The 12,032-nt window shown below is 33.3% G+C and overlaps 1 protein-coding gene across 2 annotated transcripts; it reads left to right on the top strand.

The window, feature by feature from the left end:
* The first annotated feature begins 5,049 nt into the window (after window positions 1-5,049).
* LOC122508795 lies at window positions 5,050-10,046 on the top strand. Of its 2 annotated transcripts, XM_043622343.1 has the most exons (3): window positions 5,050-5,240; window positions 5,403-5,773; window positions 5,815-10,046. In XM_043622343.1, exon 3 carries the CDS (start codon window positions 6,231-6,233, stop codon window positions 10,041-10,043), a length of 3,813 nt encoding a protein of 1,270 aa, XP_043478278.1. In that variant the 5' UTR covers window positions 5,050-5,240; window positions 5,403-5,773; window positions 5,815-6,230; the 3' UTR covers window positions 10,044-10,046. The 2 variants fall into 2 exon arrangements, with proteins under 2 accessions (XP_043478278.1, XP_043478277.1); XM_043622342.1 differs by having other exon boundaries at window positions 5,403-10,046.
* The last annotated feature ends 1,986 nt before the right edge of the window (window positions 10,047-12,032 follow it).

Raw genomic sequence — 12,032 nt, 5'->3', positions numbered from 1 at the left:
CGAACGGTCCAAGCGGTCCTGGTGATTATCGCGCCAGTCGCATAATGCACGTTAATTATTATTATACTCGGGGTCTCTGGACAGTTTATTTTCTTTGTGTTCTTTTTTGCATGCAAAGGGCACCCAAAGGGGTCAAAAATAAGTAAAAGAGGAGAAAGGGAGAGAGATAGGAAATATCGTGAAGGGGATAATGGCTACTCCCAAGGTGGTGCGGAATATTCTTTTCAGGCAGCCACATCCTCCACCCACTCTGGCGCGAGGCGTCGCATATTTAAAATGCAAATCTGACTGCCAATAAATCTCTGGTACATGGGTTCGAGTAGTCTGCGCAACATTTCTTCTTCGTCTTTTCGCTCAACTGACTCTACTCCTCTCATTTTAACTTCTACTTTTTTTACGTACCCATTTCATTGCTTGTCCTAAAACGCACTTCCATGACTGCTTCTCGTCTTCAAAATGAATATTTCATATCGCTGCTCCTTATATTCATAAAAATATATAAATAATATCATCACTAATTTTATATTTTGCAAAATTTTTGGGATTTTTTTACAAAAATGTAATTTTCTTGGATATTAATAATAATTATTTTTAATAAAGGTAAAGCAACTACAACTGATTTTATAAAAAAATTAAATTTGCATGATTTATGCTGCGAAAAAATAATTTTTTGCGACATTTAAATTATTTTCATGTATGTAAATATATTTAAAAATAGATTTAAAAAATTGTTTATAAAATTAAAATAAAAAGGTAAAAATTCTGTGTATTAAAATAATTTATCAAAAATAAAATGTTTAATATTAATTAGTTCCTAATTAGTGATGCTATACACCTATTTTGTCTAAATTACCTTCTTATTTTTGTTAACACTTATAGATTGAAATTTGCAACTTCTTTCCCATTAAAAAATGCAATTAAACCGGTCGTATTGATCGAATTCCCTTTTCGATGATCTTGACAGAAGACAAGCCCAGGGCCCAATCGCGATCTTGAAACCGGATCACGAATATATCGGAAAAGATATTGCCAACGTTTCAATTATGGTCTCAATTTTAAAGGCTTGTCAAAGAACTCTGAAGATTTCAATTGATTAGAAAAAATGCTTTCTCAGAAATATCAGTATTGATAAATTATTATTTTGAAAACTGGTCACTCCAGTATACATACGTGTAAGTCGGAGAATAATTAACACAGTAAATTGTAAGGTATTAAAAAGCGTTGCAGATTAAATTAACACAAAAAAAGATTAAAATAATCCATTTTGGTGTTATTTTGATTATGAATGAAATTTTACTTAAAATGAAAACCAAGTTAAAGATTTGTCAAAATTGTCCGAATTGAGCTTTATCACGAACAATAGATAATGATCTGAGTAAATGAGTAAGTACGCCCGTGTAGAAAAATTGTTAGGTTCTAGTGTGGTGCCAGAAAGACAGTCTGTTCTCTAACTGAGCGCTGAAAAGACTGTCTGACCATGGGCTAATCAGACCAGTGACGATCGAACCACGCGTTGGTCCAGACTGGACGAGCTAATCAGGGCTAATGAGCAGTGCTAATATTTAAAATTTTAGGTTCGATTTCAATATTTCAGTTTTTTAATTTTAAATAATTTACCCAAATTTACTCGGTTCTCACGTTTATTCAGTGTAATGTGAAAATATGAATTATTAATAATAAATAAATATTATTGTTATTCATATATATGTGTGTATATGTATTTAATGACAATAACTTATTATTATAATAATTATATTATTTTCAAATAAATAATATACTGCACTAGCAGTAAATATCATTTAGAATAATAATATTGAAAAATAATTTTAACAAAAAAACAATTTGCGTTAATTGGTACATTTTTTAAATTCATTCTTTAACAGGCCTTTAACATTATTTACAAACATGTTTACAATTTTAATTAATAACACTTATACAGGTTAAATATAGTAATTTTATTATTTTATATAACACTTACAATGAAAAATATCCGCTCGCATGTGGGATCGAACTCACGCTCCTCACCCTTGACGACCCGACTCGAAGCATTTAAACCGCACGGCCACTGAAGTCTGGGTGTGAACTCTCCTAATTTACTATATCAATACCAGTGTCATATCTGCTGTTGCTTATAAGGACGAAGTAAAAACTATGACTAAAATTATTACACATAATAATCCCGAATTATTTTAATTATTATATATGAATATTTAAATAAATAATTCTTACTACAATTATAATCATTAAACAATTTTTAAAAGTATTACTTTCAGTTTTATCAAAAAATTTTTAAATAATTGAATTCTTATGACGAATTTCAATAGAATTCTTAAGTATAATTATACACTTTTCGAAGAATTCGATTAAAATTGTATTAAAAATTAATTCTGCAATTAACTAAGAAATTTTTAATAATAAAAAAATTCTGAGAATTTTATTATTTATAAAAATAATTAAATTTTTGCTTACATTTTATTTTGCCAAGAATCTTGTTAAAAATTTGGAAAATAATTGAATTTCAGAGAACGATTTTATTATTTATAAAGATAATTGAAATTTTGATGAGAATTTAAAAAAATTTTTGAACATAATTGAATTTCTGTGTAGAATTTTGTTACTTTTGAAAATAATTAAATTTCTACAATCATCTGTAACTTCTCCAACACTCAATTGTTTATAGTGTTTTTAACTAAAATTCTTCTACAGATAAATTATTTTTAATAATTAATCAAATACAATATGTTAAAAAATTTATCTAATTTCAGGAGAATTTGAATTATTAGGCATTTTTCAAAAATCTAAGTTCTTTAGAATTTTTAATTAAATTCATTGAAAATTTTATTTATAATAATTCATATAAACCTACAATATTTATTTTTGAACGATTCTTTATATTGACTAAATTATTCCATTGAATTTTGAAGTGACAATCCATGTATAAATTCAAAGAAGACCGACAAATCGGGCACTAAAGTCTTGATTGTATGTACTGTGATTTGAACTTTAAAAATTTTAAATTCTAGTGATGCCAATGAAGTCCCATATAGCATACAGTTAGACAATCTAAATTAGACCGTCCAGAAAAATCCCATATAGCATACAGTTAGAAAGTCTAAATTAGACCGTCCAGATGCGTCTAGTTGGGGCAATCACTGGACTCCAGACTGCCCCGAAATTTTTCTACACGGGCGCAAGTAAGAAACTAAAAAAGTCCCTGGTAAAGATAAATTCGTTGAATTTTGACAAATCATAGACTTGGTTATGATCTGTAGTGAAATTTCATTCGTAGTAAAAAATAACACCAAAGTGAATTATTTTAATCCATTCTGGTGTTAATTTAATCCTAGAGGGATTAAACTGTTGCAGATTATTTTAATCCAGTCTGGTATTATATTAACACCTTACTATTTTCTGTGAAAATAATGTGTCATGTAGATATTTTTCTTTAATAGTATGAACTTCGAAAATTTCAATAAAATCCTTCTAATATTTATCTCTGATGCCTTTGACAGTAATCCAGGATCGTATAACCATTTTAGAACGTAAAAGAAATGACATGACGTCATGACTTTTATGATGCATTATTCTCAAATGTGTATATATATGCTTGCAATTGGTGAGGCGAAAAATAAATACGAGTTAAGCGTTTGCCCGCAGACTTTACGACGTGTAAATCACAAATTTGAAATGCCAGGATGCCCCTATGCCCTGTCCATTTAGCTAACGCGCTCTTAACTTAAAGACAACTTACGACACACTACTACCTATAATAATAACCAGTCGATTAATCTTAAACAAATATTTTTTAATAATTAAATTCAAATAATATATTTGAAATTCCAATTCAAGTCAATTTTGCTTTTAAAACTTGAATTATTTTTAGTTTTAAGAATTAACAATTAATTTCTGCTTACTGCACGGAGAGAGAATATATATATATTAAATTTTGTAAAAGTATTTCACAAACTGGGGTTTAATCATTTTTAATAAAAAAGACAGTAATAAGGTTTTCGAGGTCGCTGATTACGAATATGCTGTCAGATGGACAAGTTTACAGTTGACAGCTGTCAAGGAAACTGTCAGCTTTTCTAAATAATAACAAATTATCGTCTTCGTTATTAGTAGTATAGCTAGGAGAGTTCTGCCCCAGGTTCTGATCTCGGCTAAGTACCCTCAGTCGGTAATGCAGATTTCTACTTTATCAGCAGTCGGTAAGGTAGGATCTGACAGCAATTTTGACTCAACCGATAAGGTAGGGATCTGTTTTACCGACTGAGTTAGTTTGAAGTTAAACCGCTAGATGGCGCCACCAGCGAATTCAAACCCCTATGGCGGGATATTTAAATTTTTATTTTTAAACTTTCAAGTGGCTTAGAAAGGGTTCTCTGTTTTACCGACCGATTTTTTTTAGTTCCGGCCGCCACCGCTAGATGGCGCCACCAGCAAATTCTAATCAGTTTGGCGGGTAATTTAAATTTTTATTTTCATAGTTTTAAGTGGGTTAAAGGGGCGCTCTGTTTTACCGACAGGGTTCAACGATCAACCGATAGATAGCGCCACTAGCGAATTCCAAACCCTCTTGGCGGGAAATTTAAATTTTTAAACTTTCAAGTGGGTTAGAAGGGGTGCTCTGTTTTACCGACAGGGTGTAGTTCCGGCTACCACCGATAGATGGCGCGACTGAATTTTTATAAATGAAGATAAGTTTAATTGTTATTTATAAAATATTATTTGTAAATATTTGTTTATTATATATATATATAAAATAACTAATTGTTTATAATTAATATTTATGTATTGTATATAAATAATAATCAAATGTTTATAATTAATATTTATTTATTCTTAAAACTATTTATTTATTTAAGTAAGGTAAGTTTAATTAACTTCTTATTTATTAATATTATTATTATTACTATTATTATTATTTTATTAATTATAAACAATTTATAATTAAGGTAAGTGAAATTATTACTTAAAACTACAATAAGCGTTTTGAATTCAAATTGAATTTCGCGCGTTACCAGCGGTGAGCTCACAGTAGTTCAAGTCAACCGCCACACGCTACACTGAGTGTCGAGCGCGTAGTGGGGGAACCGCTTGGTGGGGAGAGTGCCCTACGAGGTAGCTGGTCCACGGCAGAGAGCTCATTCAGCTCATAGCAGTGGAGTTAGCAGTCCACCATGGAAACAAGCTGCCGGTGCTACCACTGCGTCGTGAGGATGGTGTCGGAGTATAACGTAAGTAATATAATATAATATAATTAATAAAATATAGTAAAATATAATATAATTAATATAATATAGTAAAATATAATATAATTGATAAAATATAGTAAAATATAATATAATTAATATAATATAGTAAAATATAATATAATTAATATATTATAAATTCATTAGTTGCAGGATGAAGGTAACGAGGTGCTATTTCTGACGACTTCACCAAGGCAACTTCCATCACCAGAGCCCAGGGTGGAGAGGACAAAGGCCAGGACGCATTTTCTTGAGCCCAGGGTGGAGACGACACTACCGCTACCCCGGGCGCAGAGACGTCACCGTCATCACCAGCGTGCCACTAGGCGTATTATAGTTAATGTTAATATTCATAATAATATTAATAAAGTATGTATTTATTCTGCGCATGCGCGAATTGGTGGGGGAAAATTTAAGAGTGGGGGTGCATGAAAGGTTGGAGTGGGGGGTAAATGGTCTAGTGCGCATGCGTGAAAGGTTGGAGTGGGGGTAAATGGTCTAGTGCGCATGCGTGAAAGGTTGGAGTGGGGGTAAATGGTCTAGTGCGCATGCGTGAAAGGTAGGAGTGGGGATTTCGGGGTATATATTCAGGGATTTTAACGAGTTTAGTCAGTAGCTGTTCTGTTCACAGGTTCAGCGGTTCCAACAGCAGCAGCAGCAGATTCCCATTGCCACTACTAACTGTCTTTTTTGTTATATTTACTGTCTTTTTTGTTACATTTATTGTTATATTTACCGTCTTTTTTGTTATTTATATTTACTGTGTTCTGTGTTTATTGCATTTACTTTGTATTGATTTTTAGGTTAAGTTCTTTAGTTTGTAAGTTCGTTTTGTTTAGTATAAGTATTTTAGTTTGTAAGTGTGTTCTTTTGTTAGTTTGTAAGTTCGTTCTTTTGTTAGCTTGTAAGTGTGTTCTGTTTAGTTTGTAAGTGTGTTAGCTTGTAAGTGTGTTTCTTTTAATTTCAGGTGCAGAGATGAAGCGGAAGGCGACGACCACCGATGGACCACCACGTAAGTATCCGAATTACGGTACTATTCTCGACGAGAGTGACATCACTGTTACTCTCATTGAAGAAGCCCTTGAGTTGATACCTTATTTAAGTAACGTAAATGAGAGACGCTCTTTTATCGAACGATGGGTTGTAGAATGCTCACAACATGAAAACGTGTTATCGAGCATTCTTAAATCGATGTACTTTACACATCAAAAGCAAAGATGTGTGAGCATTCTACAATCCATCATAAGGTTTCACGCATTGTTTGAATCCCACGTAATAGATGGCGCTGGGATCGGTGACCCAGACATTAAGAAACGTGTTCGCTGGGCAGAGTGTGAGAGTGCTTTCGCGTGTAGACTGTACACTAATATGGTCTTGAACCTAGTACACGTCGACGTAAGCTCGTTTTTAAACGACGCGTCCATACTGTTTCAGGACCACATTAGAGGTGCCTTAAATAAAAATGGACCTATTGTAGTGTATGGTGTTCTCATCGCCAATTTTAAGAGGGTTGAGAATGATGTGGAGGTTGTTAAGCCTATTCCTTTTGGAACCAAGGCCAACAGCATCTTTCCCACAACCCTTTTAGACGATTGGTTTGATGAGAACATCAAACATCCGATTTTGCACAGCGTCGAAGAGTTCTATGCAAAGGGTTCGAATTGGAACCTTCAATCGATTATAAGGCTTGAAATAAATGTAAATAAATATAATCCAATGCGTGCAAGCTCTTACATCGGTTTACCTCCACAAATAAAAAACAAGCATGCATGCATTAATGTTGAAAATAAAGATAATCAATGTTTCAAGTGGGCAGTATTGTCAGCCCTACATCCAAATGTATCACATCCTGAGCGCGTTACCAGTTATAAAGAATTTAAAGATGAATTGAACTTTGACGGAATTGAATTTTCAGTGACGCTTAAAAATGTCCCGAAATTTGAAAAATTAAATGATATTTCAATTAATGTCTATGGTTTATCAAAATACTATGGGGACTTCTCAACACATCCTCTTCACCTTACTACAGAAAAAAGAGATAAGCATGTAAATCTCTTGTATGTTGCCGACATGTATGCGGATGAAAGTGATGATGATAATGTATTGTATGACAACGATAATTTTATAAACTTCCATTATGTATGGATTAAGGATTTGTCACGCCTTGTATCGAAACAATTATCGGCTAAAAATGGTAAAAAACATATCTGTGACCGATGCTTACACTACTTTTCATCTGTAGATAGATTGAACGCACACATCGAAAATTGTAAAAAAATGAATGAGTGTAAAATTAAATTACCGACGCCTAACAAGAGTCTGATCACATTTAAAAATTATAAGAATAAAGAGAAAGTACCGTATGTAATTTACGCCGACTGCGAAAGTCTACTTCTTCCCGCCGATGAAGATGTAGACAATTTAAGTAAGACTGAAGTATTCCAGCGCCATAAGTTATTGAGTATTGGCTATTATATAAAATGCAGCTACGATGAATCGTTATGTAAATATGTACCATGCCCGAAAAATGAATCTGATCCTGCTAAATGGTTTACTGAGGAATTAAGGCAATTATCTGAAAAAATTGATAATGTATTTAAAAATCCGATACCAATGAATGCCTTAACTCCTCAAGAAATCAGTGACTTCAAGCGAGCGACAATATGTCACATTTGTCATGAGAAAATACTAGCAAGCGAAAAGAAAGTCCGCGATCACTGTCACCTTACTGGCAAATATAGGGGTGCTGCCCATGAATCATGCAATTTAAACTATCAAGATTGTCAAACAATTCCCGTGGTGTTCCACAACCTAAGTGGCTATGACGCCCATTTTATAATTCACGCGATCTCGACGAGCTTTGAAGGGAAAATTGACCTCCTCCCCATTAACAAAGAGAAGTATATCTCTTTTACTAAACATGTCAAGGGGAGTGAGGTCAAATTTCGATTCATTGACTCATTGCGATTCATGGCAGCATCCCTAGAAAAACTCGCATCGTACCTAGACGAGTATAAAATTGTAAACTCCGTTTTTGCCAGTACGGTGACAGATCCTGATAAAATAAAATTACTAACGCGTAAAGGTGTATTCCCTTACGAGTACTTTGACTCAAAAAGCAAACTCGACGAAACCGAATTGCCCCCGATCGAGAAATTTTATAGTACTCTGTATGACGCCGGTATTTCTGATGACGAGTATGCGCATGCGCAAAATGTATGGACCGAGTTTGACTGTAAAAATCTATACGACTATGTACATTTGTATATGAAAACAGATGTATTGTTACTTGCGGATGTCTTTGAAAATTTCCGAAAAGAATGTGTAAAAGCGTACGGGTTAGATCCTGCCCACTACTACACAACCCCCGGTTTAACTTGGGATGCTATGCTCAAGTACACGAGCATAGGATTGCAACTTATAACTGACATCGATATGATTATGTTTGTTGAGTCTGGTATTAGAGGTGGCATTAGCCAATGTTGCAACCGATATACTAAAGCAAATAATCCGTATATGGAGAAATTTGACAAAAATGAAGATACAAGCTATATTATGTACTTCGATGCCAATAATCTATATGGCTGGGCAATGGCTCAAGCGCTCCCTTATGGCGGCTTCAAATGGGTTGATAATGTCGACAACTCCTTCGATTTTAATGTGCCTGACGATTCACCTGTTGGGTACATACTCGAAGTTGACTTGGAGTATCCTGAAAATCTCCACGATACTCACAAAGATATGCCATTTTGCGCAGAAAATGCGAAACCACCCCTCTCGAAACAGGAGAAATTATTAACAACTCTCCAACCAAAAGAAAAATATGTGATCCATTACCGCACTTTAAAACAAGTTGTCGCCAACCGCATTAAGCTTGTTAAAATTCATCGAGTCTTACAGTTTAAGCAATCAACATGGCTTAAACCATATATAGACTATAATACGATGATGCGAACCAACGCCAAGAATGAGTTCGAGAAAAATTTGTTCAAGCTCATGAACAATGCGGTATACGGTAAAACAATGGAAAATGTCCGTAAACATGTCGACATTAAGCTTGTCACCCAATGGTTTGGCCGCTATGGAGCTGAAGCCCTTATTTCTCGCCCGAATTTCCATAGTCGAGCGATATTCGACGAAAATCTGGTTGCCATTGAACTGCGTAAAACCGAGGTACTACTCAACAAACCGATCTATGTGGGGTTAAGTGTGCTCGATGTTTCCAAAACGCTTATTTACGATTTTCACTACGGGTATATGTTAAAAAAATACGGCGACAATTGTAAACTGATGTATACCGATACAGACAGTCTAATCTACGAAATTAAATGTAAAGATGTCTACAATGACATGAAAAATGACATCCAAAAGTTCGATACGTCAGACTATCCCGCAAACAACGTGTACGGCATTCCGCAAGCCAACAAAAAGATTCTCGGTCTAATGAAAGACGAATGTAACGGCAAGATCGTTACCGAATTTGTTGGCTTGCGGAGTAAGATGTACAGCGTACGGGTTGAAGGTGAAGACATTATTAAAAAAGCTAAAGGCATTAAATCCGGCGTTGTTAAAAAGAGTATTCACTTTGATGATTATGTAAAATGTCTGAGAGATTTTGACATTCAAACTCGAACGCAATATAACATTAGATCTCGGTTACACAATGTCGAAACTGTAAAACAGATAAAAGTAGCCTTAAGTCCGCAAGACGACAAACGATATTTGTTACCGGGGAGTACTGACACTCTACCGTGGGGACATTATGCGATCCCTAAAATCGACGAATGATTTTGTAAAACATGATTGTAAAAAAATAAAAGGTTTGTTAATAAATAATGCAATTATATACAATTTCCATGTGTTTTTATTTAAAAAAACCTTCCATATATACATAATAACATATGATTAAAACTTATATTAATTTAAATGTGCAAATCGCCCCTAGTAACTTAACGCAAATGCCAATCAGCCAGCAAAGCAATCAAAGATTAATGTTAGCGTAGAATCTCTTTATAAATCAAAATTACTTCCAACAACAGACCTTTACAATACCAGTGCCAACTGATTTAATAATGATTCATTATTGATTCATTATTGATTCATTATTGATTCATTATTGATTCATTATTGATTCATTATTGATTCATTATTGATTCATTGTTGATTCATTATTGATTCATTATTAATTCATTATTGATTCATTATTGATTCATTATTGATTCATTATTGATTCATTATTGATTCATTATTGATTCATTGTTGATTCATTATTGATTCATTGTTGATTCATTATTGATTCATTATTGATTCATTATTGATTCATTATTGATTCATTATTGATTCATTGTTGATTCATTATTGATTCATTATTGATTCATTAATGATTCATTAATGACTCATTATTGATTTAATGTTAATTAAATTTGGCACTGGCAGTGTAAAGGTCTGTTGTTGGAAGCAGTTTTGATTTATAGAGAGGTTCTACGCTAACATTAATCTTTGATTGATTTGCTGGTTGATTGACATTTGCGTTAAGTTACTAGGGACGATTTGCGAATAATAGATTATACATTTGCTTTATCTTCCCACGTATTGTGAGAATTATCAAAGCCAAGCCATTTGACAAGAACTTTGTTTCCACGTGTCTTGAGAATTTTTTCCACAAGATAAATATCTGAATATTTTACTTTAAGAAGTTCCTCTTCATAAAATCCTCCGCTGATGGGTTGATCCTGGTAATCCTTGAGCTTGTAAGTCACTGGTTGAGTTGATACAACTTGATCCACGGTGAATATTTCTGTTGTCCAATTGGGTGTATATCCTTTCTCGAAAACGTTTTTATATTTGCTTACTCGAACTTTGTCACCAATTTTATACTTTGGTCGTCTTAAAGGAATTTTTCTCAGTTTAGAGATCCTTTCTTTTAAAATTTCAACGTCTTCTGAAGTAACATCTTTAGGCTTCATTCCAATTGTTCTATGTTTTGTATTATTGTAGTTGGAAATAAGAGTAGGTAATATATCATACCACTTGTAATTTCCTCGTAAACTAAATTGCATCCACATTTTTCTTTTTAGTGTTCGATTAAACCGTTCAACAATAGAAGCCTTCATATTACTGTATGTTGAGTAAAAATTTATTTTATGCTTTTTCATTAATGCTTCAAATTGTGAGTTATAGAATTCTTTTCCTTTGTCACTATGCAAGTTTTTTGGTATGCGTTTTTTAGCAAATATAGATTGCATTGCATGAGAAACATCTTTTCCATTTTTACTTTTTACTGGAACAGCCCAAGCATATTTCGAAAATATGTCTATAACTGTTAGTAAATACTTGAAACCTTTATTTATTCTTGAATAAGGTATCATTTCTACTAAATCTGCTTGCCATGTCTCATCAATATCACGCATTTCAACTCGCCGTCGAGGATAATTTTTTCTAGCCTGAGTATGAAGTTCATTCACTACTGTTAATTTTTTGTTGTTCATTCTCAAGAGCACTTAAGCGAGTATCCAATTCACTAATAATTTCAGCTGTTCGATAAGATAAGTCTTGATTTATATCTTTTTCAAAATTTTTTATTTTTTCTGTAATAGAGTCTTCAAGAACTTTTAGAAATAAGTTGTTATTGTCCACCTCTGATCTAAGTGAGGCACTAGCTTCATACAATAAACGCACTTCGTGTTTTATCATATGTCGTACAAGTTTTAAATTGACAGCGTCGTTTTCTTCTTCAGCGTTAGCAAGATTACAGAGTTTTCTTCCTTCAACGTCAAA

The sequence above is a fragment of the Leptopilina heterotoma genome, unplaced genomic scaffold, assembly GCF_015476425.1.
Source record: "Leptopilina heterotoma isolate Lh14 unplaced genomic scaffold, ASM1547642v1 Lhet_57, whole genome shotgun sequence".
Taxonomy (NCBI): Eukaryota; Metazoa; Arthropoda; class Insecta; order Hymenoptera; family Figitidae; genus Leptopilina; species Leptopilina heterotoma.
Note: the sequence above shows the minus strand (reverse complement) of the source record. Positions and strands in the feature narration are given on the sequence as shown.

Excerpts from the sequence above, each read along its gene's own strand:
- LOC122508795 (XM_043622343.1), top strand. The coding sequence starts at position 6,231 with ATGAAGCGGAAGGCGACGACCACCGATGGACCACCACGTAAGTATCCG.